Source organism: Taurulus bubalis (genome assembly GCF_910589615.1).
Source record: "Taurulus bubalis genome assembly, chromosome: 8".
NCBI classification, from domain to species: Eukaryota; Metazoa; Chordata; class Actinopteri; order Perciformes; family Cottidae; genus Taurulus; species Taurulus bubalis.
This window is the reverse complement of record NC_136596.1, coordinates 15,461,528-15,482,426: the sequence shown is the minus strand read 5'-3', so window position 1 is coordinate 15,482,426 and position 20,899 is coordinate 15,461,528. Positions and strand designations below refer to the sequence as shown.

General features: G+C 40.4%; 1 protein-coding gene across 1 annotated transcript; it reads right to left on the bottom strand.

Moving 5' to 3' along the window:
• Nucleotides 1-13,245: 13,245 nt before the first annotated feature.
• Nucleotides 13,246-17,502, bottom strand: cyp1d1 (cytochrome P450, family 1, subfamily D, polypeptide 1; the record flags this gene model as incomplete). The annotated part of the gene is made up of 7 exons (XM_079221721.1): nucleotides 13,246-13,528; nucleotides 13,667-13,753; nucleotides 13,839-13,962; nucleotides 15,473-15,562; nucleotides 15,681-15,804; nucleotides 16,537-17,157; nucleotides 17,233-17,502. 7 exons carry the CDS (start codon nucleotides 17,500-17,502, stop codon nucleotides 13,246-13,248), a joined length of 1,599 nt encoding a protein of 532 aa, XP_079077847.1.
• Nucleotides 17,503-20,899: the final 3,397 nt, after the last annotated feature.

Sequence of the window (20,899 nt, the reverse complement as noted above, 5' to 3'; positions counted from 1 at the left end):
ATCTTAACTGCTCATCTAAATCTACATCCATCCATACTATGTTTTATCTTAATGTACTCTTTTTTGTCCAGTATCGTATACCTGTCCCTCATTTCTCTGTCTGTCTGCATGTTTTGCATATCTAAATGTCCTCTTTACATCATGCATAGCTTCTGCCTGTTAATTTCTTTCCTCAGACGCCTGGGAGACAACTGTCAGGTCTACTTGTCCTGAAGACCTTGTGTCATCGCGGCCTGAACGGGTCCCTGTCACAGCGCAGGTGTTGGAGGATTTACCGGGCAGCATACCAGAGCTGAAGGATGAGAGGCCATGTCCAATAATTCACAACACACAGTTTGACCAGTACGATGACAACACAACAGGTCAGACCAGTTAGACAACCCTCACTCCACACACGCAATCACAGATGTGTTAACAATACTTAACTGTCGTAACCTTTAACCTTTGCACTTTAACCCCTAACCAAACTAAACAGATAACCAACGTGTGTTTTTATCCCACCAACCTTCCTCTGTCATTGCTGACACAATTTCTGTTTCTCTGCTAAAAGGTGTTTCTGGAAAGAAAGTAGCAGCATGACGGCACGTCCACATTCCTGTATGAGGAGGGGAGAGGGTGGCGAGGGTGGGAGGGGAATGTAAGAGACAAGAGTGTTGAAAGATTCAGAGGAGAGGCAGTTTATGGAATGTGTCATTATTTTAGATAAACCTGGTCACACTGATAGATTAACATGAACAATAAAATAAACAGTGACTAACTACTTAGTTTACTAGAAAATTAACGATCATTGAAACATTTTGAGAGCAATATTAAGAAATGTAAACAGACAATAAACTGCACGCTAATCAGTCAATATCATCATAAAGATGTAAAACATGTTTTAAATATCATAAATAAAATGTAAATGGTTTAACTGAGATTTATGTGTTTTATTTCCCCCAAAACTGCATCCATGTAAGTGAAATACATGATAAATTAATTATAAATAAATAAACAGAACAGATTGCACAGATTCACACACACACAGAGCTGGAGGGGTGTTTTATGAGCTCCAGCATTTGACATTCATCTGTACACCATTATGATTATGTAATTGACTATTTAAAGTTCTCTTCAGTTACTGTACAGTGTAATTTAAAATAAAATAATATCACTCAGCACATGCCCTACTTTGTAAAATAATTAGGCAATAGAAGAATATGTTACATGACTTGCTGTTACTCTCCTCTTCTCTTCCGTGCCCAAGTTGTTTCCAACTGTCCCCGAACATTTGCTTCATTGTTAAAGCTGTCTTTCAACACAAAAATCTATGGATGGAGAGATGGGCTGCGTTCAGACGCTGGATCGGCAACCACAGAAAACACCCTGGACAAGAAGTCAACCGAGGTGCTGTTAAATGATGAAGATGGAGGAGAAGTGGGAGTGTATCTCTGAGAACAAACTACATTTAAAACCTTCAGATTGAGACATTTTTGGGAAAGTGCGGACATGTTAAGGTCCTCTCTTCTATAAAGGCCTGTTTGAGGTGTCATACTTGTTTTAGGGGTTCAGGTTATAATTAGGTTGGTTAGGGAAATGGTTGGGGTTAGACATTTAGTTGTGATATTTACGGTTAGGGGCTAGGGAAAGGGGTTAGGGAAAAGCCTTGTGTCTATGAGTATCCTTTTACAAAGTGTTTGTGTTTGGGGGGAGTATGGGGTGCTAGGGGAGAGGAATATCGGATGATGATGAACATAATGAGTACCCATAGAAAGGTACTGCAGTTACATAAAAGCTGTGGAGGTCAGAGAAATAAAGCGTGCTACTTTTCACAGTAACTTTATAACATGGGTACAAATCCTATACTTAAGTAATGCTGAACTAACGACTCATGATGTTTCAGTGCAGGATTTGCTCATGATTAACAAATGATGAAGTCACTGTGCCTTTATGCGATTAGTACACATTTTAGAGATCAAGAAATGTTAATTCAGTTCCTTCATACATTAATTGATATGTGACCAAATCAGCTGCATTCCATGAACATATAGTTAATTTAATACCATGGAGGCTCTCTAAAACTTGTTGTCAGAAGCAAACAGACATGTTGCTGCATAACCCAATGATATTTATGTCATGTTTAAAACCTAGAGGGTGGAACATGAGTTGATGCGGTTGTAATTATCATAAATATTGGTTGATGAAAGAAATGGACGTAAGCATGGTAGATAGTGATGCATTAAAACCTAAATCATATAGCAGGTGCAAACTGACAAATTACAGGCAAATGTGCTGGAAAAAAAGCTTCATGTTTCAATGAGAATATGTGCTGTTCTGCTTTCAGAGAGGGAGAGCTAATGCATGAGTCTGAAAAGGACTTTTATGTAACTGGAATCCAACTAATTTACAATTAATCAATCAACCATCAATTAATGTATGAAGTAACTGTACATTAACATTCCTCAGTTGATCTAATCACATAAATTCATCGTGACGCTATCATTTGTCAACGCTGAGCAGCAGGAATTCATTATAAATTCTGCATTTGATCATCACGAGCCATGCATTAGTTAAGCATTACTTACATATATGATTAGTACCCTTATTACAAAAAGGCACGAAGTGATGGTGGCTATCATTTTTCATGCATGCTCTGAACTAAATGGTGATTTACAGCATGTTATTCTTGCAGGCTCATTAGAATCTCAGCTGTCAGCTCGCAGTGATGCAGATCAGCCTGCAGAAGCTGAGAGGCCACACGATGTCAAGATCTACATCCCCTACGAGTCCGCTGAGCTCTGCATCACTCAGGTAAAATAACCAGCATCATCGCTAGAAAGCAGCAAAGAACAAACACTCTGTCTCCCATAGCACAGCAGTATATTTATATTGAGAGTAGAATCACATGTATACCACTAAACAAAACAGATGACTCCAAACTCTTATGAACCAGAGATTTTAATCATCAGACATATGACTTAGAACTGAGTCCAGCTGTTCAGTGAGAGGGCATGCAGACACACAATGAAGTCACTGTCAGACACTGTGTTGTGTTCTTTCTTCGCACTCACATGGCTGCCCTGATGCTGATGGTGTGGCCCTGGAAGGCATTAGATCAGTATATGCAATGCAACCAGGATGCTATTTCATGCATCTAAGGTGTTTGCATGTGTACTACAAACCCCAAAACAGATAGCCGAGGACATGGAAGCAATGAAGAGAAGACACCTGGAAATGGTGCAGGAGCTGGAGGAGAACTTCCAGGCCACAGCACGAGAGAAGCAGGTGAGGAGGGGGGGGGGGGGGGGGGGGGGGGGGGGGGTGAGAAAAAGGGCCCCAACACACTACAACAGTGATGCAAATGTTATTGTGTGATCAGGAGTGGACCGTGCAGAGGATCAGATCAAACCACCAGAGCAAGATGAACACTCTGAAGAGAATCCTGGACCTCTATCAGGAGAAGGTGGAGAAAAAGAACGCTGACTGGGAGAGGAGCGTTGCGGTCAGTGATACTCGGGCCATCTCTCTCTTTTTTACCGAAGGGTCTCTATTATATCAAACCCAACCAACTCTCTTTCCCATTTTCTTCCTTATTACCTGGCTCACTTCCCTGCAACTCTCATGTAGCACACATTGTTCTCACTGTAATAAAGTTTAAAAAAAATACAGTCTAAAACTCAAATCTCTTCTCCATCTTCTCCACTTCATCATGCTACAGGCCATATAGTTAAAACATGAAACAGCTTTATGTATATATTTAAGTATTCTTCTCTTTGCCTGGTCCTTTTTCCTGCAGACATTGACTGCACAGAATGAGCAGCTGCTGGAGAAGCAGAGAGCTGAGAGAAGAAGGAGTAAAGAGGAGGCTCTGCAGTGGCATAGAGAAAAGGTTGCATAGGAATCTGGCAGGCTCTATAAACTCTTTTGTGTTTCTCTGAACTGGAGCATGTCCTTGTGGCCGTATTTGAGTATTACAGGAAACTTTTCTTCTTTTTTTTAACAATGTTATTGTAAAATTATTGGACCAACGTTGTTCTGTTCTTTCTTTCAGAGCAAAATGCTGGAATTGTTCTCCAACAGGCTGGATGTCTTGCACAGCGACCAGGCCTCCAGTGAGTCTGCAGGCATTAGATAATATGTATGTCTCCAAAATCTCTGACCTACATAACAACACATTTACTACACTGATCAGCACTGCAGGAGCTGCAAATGGCCAGACAGGAAGTAGGGAAAGTCCAAGAAATGTTGAGGGCATCATCACAGGAGCAGCAGGAAGTCACTGAGGATGGTAAAAACTCAGAGAACAAAGGACTTCCAGATCAACAGCAGTCCTTGGTGGGTTGGAATCAGTTAAATTGGCAGTTTGCTTATCATATCTGAAGTGCATGATCTAAGATTATAAAAATATCAGCAAAGCATCCAACAAAAAAACCTTCTGAGACACCATCAGAGGAACATGTAGACAATGGTCACATAAGAAAGGCAGGCAAACGGTCTGATATTATCCTACTAACGTATTCAAATTTCTAGGAACGTTTTAGGGGTGGATGTGTCAAATGTCTGCATGACAAAATGTTTTTGTGATGTGGGTTCAATCTGTAGGCCTGCAATGAGTCTGGTCGGCCACTGGAGGGGGCTAAAGCCCGTCTGGAGGAGCTGAAAGAGAGTCTGTACCAGAGGGAGAGGGAGATCACTGAGCTGCTGGAGGCAGAGAGGAGCCCCAGTCCTCCCATCCCTCAGCCGCCCTGCAGCATTCTGCTTCCCACGGTCATACACAAGGTGTGGTTTAACTATGTAGCCTATAAACAAACTGCTAACTACCGGTGTATCAAATTACTTTAAACATGACATTCCCTGTTTGCCTGGCGGCATTCTGTTTTCTTAGACATCACCTTGATTGTATGACTTAGTTGTATTCATAGCATGCTGTTGTGTTGTCTAGGCTCATGCTATCTGCAGTGCAGTGGATGAGACCAGAGCTCTTTTGGACCTGACGATTGAGGAGAATCAGGTCGCTCTGGTCGAAGCAAGAGACAAGCTGGACCGTCTGCAGATGGCCAAAGAAGACAGTAATGACAGAGAGACCACTGACCAAGATGGGTTAGAGATCGTTAAAACAGTTTGACAATATAAACAAAAATATATTTCTTATTTTTTAGAATATGTGTCAATATAAAAGTGACAGGTTACATTGAGCCAATTTTCATATTGCCTTCCTTTTACTGTCTGAAATCTAATAATAATTCAGATGTTTTTCTTCCACTTCTCAGGTTAGATGAATATGAGTCAAGTGTATCTTTACTACGAGAAACCGTGAGGGGATACGAGGTCTCTCAGTTGGCTTTGAACTGCATTAAAACTGGTAAAAGTCCTGTAACAAATGGTGAATGAATATTTACGTTGACTGCAGACATCTGTAAATGAATGATTACATTAGAATAATTTGCATTACAGAGTCTTTTTTTATCATCAACTGTAATAACTGAATCTTGAAAGCCGATCACTTTCATGTACATCAGTCTTGCTGTACGACATATGATTCAGTGTCTACACCACAATTTGCTCACAGGTGAATCTCTTAAATCTGTGGTTTTATTGTCTGTTTTGCTCAGACTGTGACGCTGTCTCAGAACTGGAGGACATCTTGGGCAAAGGGACAATAGGAACCACAGAGGGAGTGAAGAGTGTTGGTCAGCAACTTCTCTTGCTGCAGGATCAGGTTGGTCTTTAATCACATACGTCAAAATGTCAAGTCAGGTCAGGCCTCAGAGATAGTAACCAACCACCTGTCCTCTATATTAAACAAGGAACAGAAGAGGTGGGCCTTCCCTGGGTGGGCCTTGTTTACGTGCCACTACAAAACACCAGTCGTGAATTTAATATACCACCACAGCTGTTGAAGAATTATATTAAGCCTGCACCTGTTATCTACTGGTTTGAGTGCATTCAGCTGGTGTACACTGGATTCATTGTCTTCTGTGAATTAACAACGTTATTATATTGTAGCAGATACATTTACGTTTCTATAGTATTGTAGACACATATTTTACATAAATTCCCCAGCATCCAAAGCTGTGTGTTTTCCTGCTCTTCTGTCAAGCTAAAGCTTGTTAAAGACGAGAAAAATAAAATGATTGAGAACTACACTTCAGAAAGGACAATGAGGAAGAAGTACTACAACATGGTGGAAGACATGAAAGGTACACATTTGCCAGCATGAAATATGTATGTATGAAATTTGTTTCAGTTTAACCCTCCGTTTTAAACTTATTTTGTTTTTAGGTAAAATCAGAGTGTTTTGTCGGATTCGACCAGTGAACCGACCAGAGGTTGCGCTGGGTGGAATCCCAATTGTGGAGAAAATAGATGATTACTCTGTCATCGTGGAAACACCTCGCGGGCCGAGGGAGTTTCAGTTTGATATGGTGTTCGGTGCTGAAGCCTCTCAAGAAGACTTGTTCCATGACACCAACAGGTGAGGGGGATTATGCTTCTTAATCACGGACCAATACACAATACTCACAAATGTAACATAACACATATAATTGGCCCCAAATGTGCATCTTTTTTACGCCACACAACACTGAAAAAGTAGTTTTACCCTTACCCTGAAATAAAGTTATTTAATATAAAGATAAAAGATAAAACACAGAGGGAGCTATCTGAGAGCCTGTGATCAAAGTACAGACATTTAAATGTTTAAGTACTGCTGCAGTTTAGGATGGGTTTCCCCCACAGGCTGATCCAGTCGGCTATCGATGGTTACAACGTCTGTATCTTTGCATATGGCCAGACGGGTTCAGGGAAGACCTTCACCATGGTGGGGGACAAGGAACAGAAGAATCTCGGAATTATGCCAAGATCTTTTAATGCCATATTTGATATCATACAGGAGAGCAGCACCAAATTTGACTTCAAGGTAACAGTCAGCAAAGTATTAGATCTTATCTGGGTGATGGGAAGGAGCTGAGATTAATTGCATCGACTCCCTGAACTTTCTTCCTCGCTGGCCTTGTACTCCTCCTTCCTCTACTTCTTCATCCTCTGCCTCAGGTTTCGGCCTATATGCTGGAGCTGTACAGTGACAGGCTGCAGGACCTCTTTGTGAGCCCGGCTAGTGAGGCCCAGGCACAGCCCCAGTCCCATGGCCAGGCCAGGCGGGTGGAGATCAAGAGGAACAGAAAAGGGGTTGTGTTTGCCCAAGGAGCAGAGACAAAGGAGGCCTCTAGTGCCCAGGAGCTCTACGCTTTGTTCCAGCAGGCCTGCGCCAACAGACACATCTCTGCCACCAGTGAGTCCTCTATACCGTGCCATGCTGCCAAGTTCAAACAGGGCCCTGCTAAATGGTTTGGATTAATCGTGTTAGTTACAGTCAGTGTGACGGGGCGGCAGCTAGGTACATCATTACTGGATTGGGCGGTGAGTGGGCGAGCAGCCAAATTGTGAATCAACATCCTGTAGGAAGAGGAGACTCTTTGTTTTATAGATGCACTCAGGTCATCAGAGTCCTTACAGGATGCACCTACTGTTTTATAATAGGGAGCACTAAGAACTACACGATTATTTATAATAATAAAAAAACACTTAGATTCTTTCAGGCACTACGAGGCACATGCACCTTTGCAACAATTATGCCGCCCCTCCATCTGTCCCATAACATAACATATAACACATCAATATGTCTTAACAACAAATCCCTCTATTCCTGGCCTCTTTGTCAAATCAGACAACAGCGGCATGACCTTATTCAAACTCTGCATTTGTTTTTGTTTGTTTTTCTTCTCGAAAACAAATCGGACTTGGTGTCAGTAGGCTAGCCTCCCATTGAGAGAGAGCTGGCGGCGGGATGCAGGTGTAGCGTGATTGAGACATCCCTCAGCAAGTCATGCGCTTACAGACCCGGTAACATAGTAACCTAGTTACTGCTACTATTTACTCCGTGACTTTGCCTGCTGTCCCACATTTCACTGCCCTTGTGTAGTTCGCTTCAAGCACTTAGAACTGTCGGAAAGGTGGTAATAAATAATGAACAATAGCATTGCTTTTTATTAAAAAAAAAAAAAAAAAAAAAAATTGTAATTGTTAGGTTGTGATTTAAGACCCAAATGCCAGAGCAACAGTTCAAAGTAAATTTATTCTCAAAACAAAACTCAGGCTTCCAAAGACAGGCCGAGGAACGAACAAACAACAAAAAACAGGAATCCAAAAAACAGGAATCCAAAAAACAGGGACAACGCGGGACTAACCGATAGGGGTGACAGACAGGGAAAAACCAGCACAATCCGACGAGGGGACAGGAGACAAACAGGGTTTAAATACAAGAGGAAGGTAACGAGGCACCGGTGGAAAACAATGAGGGCAGCACAGGTGAAGGGAATACACAATCAGGGAACAAGGCGGACAGACAATCAAGGACAATCACAGGGGCAGAAAATGCAGGAACACACAGGACACACAAGACAAGGACTTCACAATAAAACAGGACACCAAACAAACCAACATCATAACAGTAATCATACTGTTTTCGTCCATCTTTAATCATAAACAACTTGACTAGATCTGAACAATTACATTATTCATTTCAATAATTTGATAAATTAAGCTATTTTTCTCTGCTGCTTTTTCTGTTTTAAATTTTTTTTTTATCGAATTATTTAGGATTTCTGACTTTTCGCCAGACAAAATAAGGAATTTGAATTTTTGAATTTTAACCTTGGGCTCTGGGAAATAGTAACCTTATGATTGTCATGTAAGCACTTTCCACTATTTTCTGACTTTTCACAAACAAAACGATCAATTACTCTAAATCATAATCAATAATAAGAAAAGTATTACTTTTTACAGCCACAGTGTAACCCATCATTCAGAGCCTTTATGTTGTGTTTTCCAAGAGATGAATTTGGAGAGTTCCCGCTCCCATCTCATTGTTTGCATCATGGTGGAGAGCAGGAGTCGGACCAATGGGAGTGTGAGTATCGGGAAGCTGAGCCTCGTGGACCTGGCAGGCAGTGAGAGAGCAGCCAAGACTGGTGCCAAGGACCACCAGCTAAAGGTTTGCTCATATGTTATGTTGTGATTGCACCGTCAAAGGATTGTATAATTGAAAGTATCAGATGTTCCTCATAGCCTCTTTAAATTCTCCTCTCCCCTCCTACGTAGGAGGCTAACTCCATTAACAAGTCTCTGAGTGCCCTGGGTGATGTGATCTCAGCCTTGTCTGCTGAGCTGCCCCATGTGCCATACAGGAATAGCAAGCTGACTCAGGTAATAAAAAAAAAGCAGTATACTTTGGATTTTGAATGAAATCAATTGCTGTTGATCCCATAAACTGTATTAATGAAGAAAAAGCTGCTTGTGTGTGGTCATGGACTGTAATGAGGACATGCAGCTCAGTCAAACGTGACCTGTGCTTTTCATCCTTCTCAGGTGATGCAGGACTCCTTGGGTGGAAATGCCAAAACCCTAATGATCGTGAACATCTCTCCTTCAGAATGCAACCTTGATGAGACTCTCACATCTCTCATGTAAGAGACAAATAGAGATGTGTTTTTTTTACTATCTTAATGCGAACAAACTCTTAAATAAACTCTGAACTTCCTGAACCTTCCAGTTATGCAACAAGAGTGAAGGCCATAACCAACAATGCCCAGAGACATGTGGAAAGCAAAGAGATTGCCCAGCTGAAAGAGGTGTGTGTCACTGTGATGTGTTGAAGAAAACACAAATAATAGGATGGCCACATTGAAACTAACAGTCACGCTAATATATCTGTTTTGTCTTTCCATTTCTGTTTCTGACAGGTGATCATGAAGCTGAGGTCAGGACAAACAGTGGAAGAGGAGGACATGTGAAGTCTTTTGTGTACATTAGTGAAATAAAGTGTTTAACTTGAGTGATCTGTGTGTCATTTAAGTGTATAATGTGGAGGGATGGGTGATACAAAATAGGTGTTGGTTGACTTCAGTGACTTCAGTGATGACTGCATATTTATATTATATATATATTTGAATGATGCTCATTTTAAATATATATTTTTTAAATCTCACGTACCCCCTGGAGTGCCTTTACTTACCCCCATGGTTACACATACTCCCATTTGAGAACCACTGGGTTAGGATATCCTCATCAGAGCCACAGACTTCAGGACTGCTTGCATATGAACAGTGCATGGGCTGGAAAGGGGACGCTTGTGGTGTAAACTGTTGAATAATAGGTGACCTTCTGAACAGGCGACATCACTATTGGGCTGCTGACAGTTGCATTCAGGGGATTTGCGTGCAGTTTGTTAATGGGTGCTGCCTGCCTGGGTCTATAGAATGAGGCCCCCACAATACAGGGCCCCATGTGTAACTCAAGAGGCAAATAGGAAGTCAGTTGGTCATTTAGTTAGTCCTATTGTATGTGGGGAAAGGCAACATGTTTGTAGCCTATTAGAGAGGTTACATCTTCAGGCCCATGACCTGTTCCTATTCCAATACTATTATAGGGGTCATATCCCAAGGCTGGGAATGGACAGCCAATCACACAAAGGGGCTGTCCTTTCAGATGGGCAGCAGGTTTACTCAAATTAGAGCTTCATGACTTAACCAATTCAAATCCAATCCCCCCCTAGGGGGGGCAGACTAAGCGATTGTTATATAAAACTGTAAATCATAGCTTGCTTTATGAAAAAAAAGAGCCCCAAACTGCTGTATTTGGATGTGTTGAACAACATAAGTAATATACAAGTGAAATATATGGTTTGGTACATGAGAAAATTCAAATGTCACAGATGTGCGCAAAATGTGCCAAATGAGACCTCACCTGAATTTTCTCTGTACTAAACCCTCTTGAACTTTGTTCTGCTTCACTTTATTAAAGTCAACTTTTGCAGAGAGAATGTTCACATATTGTGCAATGTTTTGGGTTAGAGTTAGACCTTACAGCTGCATCATTTCAAAGAAATAATCATCCTGAAAGTGCTTTTTTTCTACGCGGACCTGAAACCTTTTCATTTTTGCTGTGTGTCATCTTCATTTACTCTTAACCAGTAAAATATAGACTGATATTTACACATCTGAACAACATCTCACATGTGTAGCCTGTTATTATAACACCAACATTATTAAAATAGCCCTAGTGGTTGCAGAGATACACCCTTTTTAGTTTGGATAGGCAATTTTCGAGCAGAGGCCTAAAAATAGGTTTGTTTTCAAAGTGATAAGGTAAAGACACCTGTATTAAAAAACTTGCAGGGGAAAATAGCAGATCTTTTAGATTTTTAGGTGTTAATAAATTAAATGAACTCAATACTTTCTATTATTGGCTACTTTAGATCAGCGGCCAGTCAGCACATGTTCACTGTGTATTGTTATTCTTTAAAGACGGCCATAGTTCAAGAGAGGGATCAGGGTTGATGAGAGGGTTGAGTTCTCATCCTCTTAGTTTGTTTGGGTAATTAATCTACCCAAACAAATTCACCACTGTGAATGGTTCGTATACGTGGCCACACACAGGCAAACTGTCAGGAGATAGTGTTGGTTAGACATTGTGTTGTCATTTAGGACAATAGAGTTACAGTACTTCTACAATAGCAACTTTAATTTGACAAAAATACTGTTACAGCAACAAAGAATTTCATAATTTTTTTTTTATTTTCAAATATACCTCAGATGGTATAATATTCACCAAGATAGTGTGAGAGGTTGACATTCAAAACATAGTTTTACGTGACAATATTTGTATATTCTAGTACGTTTGTTCTTAACAAGATACTTATTCTATTATTTTCCTAAAAAATAATAGAATGGTGAGATCAGACATTTCAAGAGTCATTTACAGTTAAAAATACAAAATTATAGAGAGAAAAAAAGACATCAGTTGTTGAGACATTTCACTCAAAACCATAAACAGTCCGGACCAAAGAAATGTGTCTATTCTACTACATATTCTAGTACATATGTATTCCATTTAATACTACAGTCAGTGGCACAAACACAAGAATAATAACCACTATTCCTCACTTGATTTGTCAAACTTTGACAAAATATTGTGATGATCATGGTCAAACATGTTTTAAAATTGTTATCATTCCTTTTCACTGAACGGAAAAATCCAGAATCCACAAATATGCAATATGCAAATATATAATGTATAATTTGCATATTTCATTGTGTGTGTGTGTGTGTGTGTGTGTACACATGTTCAACTGTGATTGTAGGTGTGCACAGAGACATTTGAATGTGAAAACACACACAGTGAAGCTGAAACATGAAAGTAACCATAAGCAAGACATGTTTTTGCGTTGAATTACATTTATATATCATTCCTGGCCATCTTCGAGGCTGGTGAAACGCTAAGGCCAGCCGGCTGCCAGTTTGAAGCCCTGTGACGGACTTAACCTAAGAGATAACACTTTCATGAACACAGCTTTCAAACGTTCCATTTAAGGATGACTAATTCTGGCCAACTCCTCTTTTGTCCATATGGCCATGCTTCTTTACATTTAGATCATGAAATGAGAAATGCCTGATTGGGGTCTGGGAACGCCTCTAATCAGAGTGTGTGGGAGGTCACAGTACTGATGGGCGAGAGGGAGGACAGGGAATTATGTCTTAATATATATATATATATATATATATATATATATATATATATATATATATATATTTATATATATATATATATATATATATATATTTGCATCATTCCTCAGAGAGCTACTGGGTGAGACTTTGGAGATTTGAGCACTTAGCTCAACAGTGTTTGCTTTGAAGATACGATAAAAGAGGAGGAGAAGACTAGGGAAGCGAGACAAGGACTGGAAGAAGAAGACATGAGGGGGATGAGGACATGAAAGGAACAGATGATGAGGTGATAGGAGAGTTAGAGGAGAGAAGGTGAAGCGAGGAGGAGAAGGACTGATCATCAATCTGAAACACCATCTCTCTCCCTCCCTCAGACGTTAACTGTAACTAATAACTTAAGATAAAGGCTTTTAATGAGGGTCTGTTTTCCTTTTAATTTTGAATGTGGTGCGACAGGAAGGCTGAGGGCCTCTAGCCTTTAGAAAGTACAGACACAGAGAAGCACTTTGAATGACCCTACATAGTCTCTAAAATATTGTGTTAAATCTGTGCATTGTGTCCAGCTATTGGAAACATTTTGTACATACAGTATATTCCCCTTGTGTTGTTAATGTGTGGACTAACCTAATATGGTGGCTTATAAAAACAATTAGATTGTGTGTGCTGATGTTCCAAACATCCACACATAACATAATGTGGTCTAAAACCTTGAGGAGATGGCAATCCTGTACGGACGTGGTTTCATAGTTAAACCAAAATCGGTGCTGAGATCCAGCTCCTGACCCGGAACATTTTCAATCCTCAGCCCATGGAGCAGCGTAGTGAGAAACACGAACATCTCCAAACGTGCAAATCCATCACCGAGACAGCGTCTCTTCCCCATGCCGAAGATGAGAACCTTCTCCGTCAGCTCCTTGTTGACGAGTCCCGAGGAACCCAGGAAACGTTCAGGACTAAATGTCTCCGGGTCACCCCAAAGATCGCTACAACAGAGTGAAAAAACACGAGGATCAATGAAGCAATAAAACAGAAAAACACATTCTCCTCAACTGAAAAGAAGGTGTTGAATAACTTCACTCTATACTGATACAATAACATGTCCTGTCACATATATTACTCACAGATCATGATTGACTTGATACTGGTTAATGAAGACACATGTATCTTTGGGAATAAAGTATCCATTCAGGGTGATATTTCTCGTGGTACTGAAGGGGAGAAAAGCAGAGTTACATTTTAACAATACATACAACTGTAAAGATGAATATACTGTAAACAAAACTACTGTCTTACCAGTGAGGAATGGTAAAAGGGACGTATGAAGCATGGCGAAACACTTCATATATGAACGCCTCTGTGAAAGGCATCTTGGGCTTATCTGAAAACATGGGCAGTCTGGCTGTGCCAATGTGGTCGTCTGCAAAAGAGAGGAAAAAAGATTTGAACATTTCGGAAAACTGGGAAGCTATTTTACAATTCCAGAGATTTTTGTCCTAATTTACGTGACTGGGATGGAGGTTAAATTAGCGTTTGACCAGTGGAGCCATTTGCAATGACATCAAATAATTATTTAGCTTTAAAATAGCTTCCTGATATAACTGCATCATCATTACTTTTTCTCCTAGACTTCAACTTGTTTGTAAAATTGGGATGCACTTGGTTAAAGGTGCTGAGATTTGTTGAATGTTTTGAGTTTTTAATACCCTTCCCAAATAATTACAATCACATAAATTATGCTCATCTTTCAAATTGATTAACAATGTTGCCCTTGCTCGATTACTAATAAGGTTTCAGTAGAGTGGTGAGCTTTACTGTAAACAGTAGAATAACAGCTTCACAGTTAATTGTCTTAAGTTGCAATAAATTGAAGTGATGAGGAAGTGAAGAATTGTCTAACTATCTAACATCTAACTGTGTGTTCACATAACGTGCCTTGCGTGTTACCGCCTTTGTATCGGTGTGGAACAACTCTCTAACCTTTCTTTTTTTCTCTGGTTGTTTGTGCCTCCCTCTCTGATTCATCCCATCTCCTCTTAGTCTCTCTCTCTCTCTCTCTCTCTCTCTCTCTCTCTCTCTCTCTCTCTCTCTTTCTCTCACTCTGAGAAAATGCAACGTGCCTCAGAACAGACGGCACCAGTTCTGTCAACCCACTTCAAAAGTAGCTCTGGCGTCAGCAAATTGGACACATCTTTTGAGTTTCTCTGGTGGCTTTCGGATTGTTAGAAGGTCCCTGGGGTCGGTCATTGGGGTCGGTAATTGTTGGATTTGATTAGATTGTTTTTTTATTAAGTCCTAATAAACAGCATCATATGCTTGTCTACACGTGTGCCAATGATAAATGTGTTACAAAGAGACGCATTCACACCCGTTTGTATCCTTAAAAACATATTTATGAATACTTGTTTAACAAGAGCTATCCACTGTGGATCTATTTCATATCTCAAATATTAACAGCCACTGAATGTGCTTATCCTCTAAATTTAGCAGTTTTGGCAGATCAATAATAAGCTTTAGCTCATTAGTGTTAATCATTAATGAACAACTTTCTATTTCTGGACAATGAGAATGAGTCATTCATAAGACTGACGCTGGACGGGCCCTCGCTATTCCGCATAGCATGAGTTCTTTATCTTTAAGATAAGATAAGATAAAATAAGATAAGATAATCCTTTTTTAGTCCCGCAGTGGGGAAATTGCAGGATTACAGCAGCAAGTGACACATAGTAAAATAAAATAGAAAACAAGTAATATAAATAAACAGTAAAACAGTAATAAACAGTAAAGAATCTACAATAGCAGTATTAGATGAGATGAGATTATAGATAAGATGCATGCAGTAACTGTATTGAATGTGCCAGTTACCGTTTTCTGGCTCCCTTTCTAGTGAAGATTACTCTTTGAGTACAAAGAAAAAGGAGAGACAGTACCTATCTCCTGGTGTATTCTCTCCTGGATGTCAGGATACGTGATCAAGTACAACAGGCTCCACTGTAAACCAGCAATGATGGTGTCAAATCCTTTAGAAAGTTACAAAAAACACAACTGAAGTGAAAGGAGAGGAATCATCATTATCATTATGATAAATGTAATGTCATTAGCAGTGATAATATAAGTGAAACCTCCGTTGTGCCTAACCTGCTCCAAAGATGTCTATGACAGTGTGAATTATCTGAGAGTTGGAGAGCACAGACGTATCCTTATTTTCTTCTTTGTCCTCACAAAGTGCAATCAGAGCATCCGTAATGTCCCGGATACAGTTCTGCAATCACACACACATATGATATGACTGGACCTTTCACATTGTATTAACTATAGGGTGATTCATTATGATGGCGATATAGATGTTCAAAGTATTTTAAAGCAATAATTAGGGAAGAGACATCAGTTATAGTATGACACGTGTCTTCCAGTGGGATGGTAATTCCTAATTAGAGTGCATGCAAAAATTCTAGCCACTCTGCACAAGAACAAAAGTCCCTCCCAGGGCACTTGTTTGTTATTTTTTTGGCTACAGTTGCACTCACATCACACTACTGTGTCAGTGTGATGTCAGATTAAGTAGTGGACAGATAATTAGTCGGACAATATGAAGAAAACAATACTGTACTTACAGAATCGGCATCCACCAAATTAAGCTTTACTGAAAATATTCTGTATGTATCTCGTGGTCACTGTACAATAGACTGGTTAAGATAATATACACTGGTTTTTAATTTATTGATACCTCGTTAAGATATTTAACAAATCATTGTGGTGGCTTGGTCGTGGTAGACGCGTGAAACTGTTGTCCCCTTCTTTGAAACCTCTATATTTATGTACTGCACGTCCTCAAAAACCTTTCTTCTTCTATTTCACTTGTTTTTTGCAGTAACTAATCAACATTGCAAGTGTAGAATTAAAACACAACCTCATCCTGCAAAATAGCAATGCTTGATTGTCCTGTCAGTGTGTAATTCTGCATTTCCTTTTGCAATGTATTTTTACTTCTTACCTTATCAAAGGTGCTGATGTGTTCTTCGATGCTACGCTCCATGAATCCGTTCATCCTATGGATGTGCTGGACCATCTTCCTCAAAGATGGACTCGGAAAGTAACGAAACACAGGGAAGAAATCAGCCAGGTTCCCTGCTGCAAAGATCCTCAGGACCTCGTTGTTGATGTGAACTATAGTGAGGAACTCCTTATCATTGTAATCATACCTTTTACCAAAACAGAGGGCACAGACAACATTTGCCACTGAGGTTACCAGGGGCATTACTGGATCTATACCCTTCATATCATGGCCCATTTCCCCTTTAACAACAGCCTGTTCCCGCATCACCGCCACCATCTCAGCTGCTTCAGCACAGATATGCTCCTCCAGCAGGCAAGTGGCACCAGACCCTCTGGGCTCCGCCTGGGAGAAAGACCTGAGGGCAATCTTACACAGCTTCTTATGGAGCATCCAGGCCGGTCCATACTTTTCACTGAAGGTCATGCTGGTCCCATTGGCGACAGCAGAAAAAGTGAATAGATCAGGTCGTCCAGCAAAAGCTTCTCCCTGCCGAACCAGGGCTTGTTTGATAGTGGTATATCCACTCAGGACGACAACAGTTAACGAGCCCAGACGGATCTAGAGCGAGAAGAAGTAATAAATACTCAATCATCGGTCCAGCTACAGTTTTTCAACACATTTGACTGTATATACCTTGAACACATCACCGTACTGGAGCCTCAAGCTGGTTAGAGAAAGATGAATCTGGTCGCCTATCTGGAGCAGATTTCCAACAAGAGGCCACGGCGTGGGGCCGGGAGGAGGGGGATATTTTGTGTAGTTCAATTGGGAATTGTGGTGGTGGCTCTTTCGGCTCCTAAGGGCCATCAGTAGGAGGGTGAGAAGACACAGAGCAACTGTGACACTAGACAGAGAGGCACAAGGGTTCTCCTTGATGGGCAACATCCCAAATGTCAGTCTCATCTTGCCAGGTAAATTCTTAATACTGAGAGAGAGGGGGGAGAGTGTAAAAAGATACAGCTAGAGGGGGGAAACTTGTCGAAAACAAACAACAAATATGGCAAACAATTTTGATACAAAACTCACCATGCAGTTCCCCTATAACTTTGGTGTAAAAAAAAGTAGAGAGCCGAGTAGAGACCAGGCTGGGCAGAAGTTTACGATCTGATCCTCTGGAACTTGTTGAAGAGAGTAGCTCACAGCACGGAACATCCCATTCAACAGCTACAGGCCCCCTGCAGAGGGAGCTGCTGCCTGCTCACAATGGGGAGGCACACTCGGCGAGAAACTTGGCTCGGGGTGAAGGACGAGTCCCGACCAGCCAGTGACCACAGACCCATTCACATTCCCTCCTTCCCTGTTCCCTCTGTCCATCCCAAAGTTGGATTATGTTTGTTGCAGTTTGTAAAACACATTATGTCATGTTATAAAATGTGAACTATATGGATAAGGTTGGAAATAAGACAACAAAACAAGAACTTTCTCTAAGAGTACCCAGAAAATGGGCCATGAACATCCACCAATAACACATATTTTCTGTTTGAATTAACCCTCCTGTTACCTTCAAATTTACTGACATCTGTTACCCGTGGGGTCAATTTGACCCCAGCAATTTAAAACTCCAGAAAATTATTAAAATTTAAATGTTTTCCCAAGTTTAAGTGTCAGGTACTTTATGTTTGTTTTGTTGACTACCTAAATATCCCTTTAAATAAAACATTGATGGTGTTATGAACCGCTCAAATGCTGTATGTCTTGGACATGGCTGACTGCGTCTCTGGTGGGGCCTGGAACCACTTTGATGACATTAGCAGCACTAAGTCTACCCTGTTGTTCAAGTGGGGAGATGGACAATTATAACTTTAGTGGGAAGACAACAGCAGGGTCAACACTGAGGGTCTCATTCTCATCAGAGGAGGATGCCTCATCATCAGAGTCTCAAACACATTCTCCTCAATGTCACTTTCATGGGACAACACCTCATTGACCTCATCTTTATAAGTCATTTTCAGTTGAGAGAGAGCAGAAAGAAAGCACACAGAGGACCAAGAAAAATGGTTTAGAAGGCTGCTGTGCAAACCTTTACATGTTTGAACCATATTTCCCCACCCTCATGTCATGTGAACTATCAGTGGTTCTCGCACTACTGCAGTTATGGTAATGATAGGTTAGAAACCTAAAGCTTTTTGAAGATTATAAAGTTGCATGTTAAAGTGACCTCAATATCATCCAAAACAACCAAAACAAATGTAATATTTCTTAAATGTTTTATACAGCTAAAACAGCCTGGGGTCAAATTGACCCCAAAGAACACCAATGCGTATAAGATGTGTAGAGGACATTGAAAACATATCATCATGTTCATGTTATGTATACCCAGTTGTCCCCATTAAATTAGAAAAAGTCATGAAATATGAAAAAAAAAAAAAAATGGCAATCATATATTTTGAGATGTTAAACATTGAATGGGGCTAAATTGACCCCAATGATAACAGGAGGGTTAAGGACTTTTACTTGGGTAAATGGGTGATATTAGTACTTTTACTTAAGTGAAGGATCTGACTACTTCCTTCTGCACACATCCAGAGCTTTTATTTATAAAGAATGTAATCTCTGTAAAGTGTCACAAGAGGGTGCTCTCCGTCCTCTACACGATTGAATTCATATCCCGTATACGGTTTGGACTGAGGTCAAAGCTTTCAGGCTTCAGGCATCATTCAAATCTTCATATATACTGTATATCATCACAACTTACAACACTTCAGGAAGTGCGGACAAAATAACAAGAACATCTAACAATGTATGACAGTCCAATGCAACACCACATGGCACGATTACAAAATGAAAGCTGAATCTAACCTCTCTTATACCCTGAACCAAAACAAGATTATTAAAAAGCTACACAAGCTACGCAAAGCTACTGTTCATGCCACTGCTGTTTACACACGGTAGTTGTGTGTAATTCCACTATCAAAACATATTGTCAAGTTTTTAAGTTCAAACTTTTGTTACAATATAAACATCTACCAAAGATACCTGACATATTTATTTTCCTTTAATTTGAGCATTTTTCATTCTATATATGTTATTTTAAGTAATATTTGGCCTGTGCCCTCTACTTTCATTATCAAAGCTATAAAGTTTCTCCCTTTTTCTTCCAGCTCAACATCTCATATGCTTTTCTCCTCACTCTTTTCCCCATGCACCTTCTCTCTACTGCTTTCATCCCCCTATTCCTGCGTGTATTACATTCTCCTCCCCAATTCTCTCACTTTACATCTTTCATGCCTTTTTTTCTCCTATCTTATTCACTCTCCATCCAACCGTCAATTTAGCTCAAGCTCAACTGTGGGACACCCGGTGCTGTCAGGCCGAGCGACAGCTCCTTTGACCCGGTGGTCCACGTCCTCTCCAGCCTGAGGCGGTCTGGACCTGGCAGACAGAGCTGAGACACACACTGAGTCTGTGGAGCTAGACTAGATGGAGAAGTGTCTCGAAGGAGAATGTGCTGCTCACATGAAACCAAGAGTGTAATCGCCCTAACACCCACATAATGCCAAACACTTTAAATGAGGGTGTACACCTGCTCAACATGTGGCTAAACTAGAAAGACTCATATGTCCTCTGTAACAATGATGCTGTACGTTTCGATCAAAAACTAATACCAGTTACGCATAAAACTCACATGCACGAGCAAACAGAACGTGGGTGAATCATTTCTTAATGCTCCAGTTTTCAAAACTTACTGTATAACTAGCCCAAGCTCCACCGCCTTCATAATCAACGGTTTGGACAAATGGAGCTATACATAATGGGAATATGGTTTCTATTGTGTGTTGCTACACCAAATAGAATTCTGCGGATCTTTTCATTATTTGACAAGGTTTAATTACAAAGACCTTGTTGTCCCCATTGGGATATTTCTCAAACGGATGTGTGTATTTCCAGACAGCCAAGAATAAAATAGGCGCACCAGACAAAGTTATGTGACCACATTGTTCCTGGGAGACAGTGAAGCAGCAGGAGGCCGCTTATCAAAGCAAACATCTTCCCAATTATGTTTGCTGTCTTGTAGCTCATGGACCTATCCTCTGTGGCGTGCTGACACGCGATTCAATGAAGCAATAGCAGCAAAACAACAAGCAAACTAAAAGCAGTGTATGCTTCAACTTACTTGCCTACACAGAAAAACGTATGTTTGGTACTTTTGTTTTGATCAGACGTGGTCAATATTTCATTAGATGTGTGTCATCTATATCTTAATAATAACCTTAAGAAGAGACAGATTTAATTACCAAATGAAAAGTTGAATAATTGTACACCAACTGTAATGCACAGGAGGCATAGGCTACTTCATAAA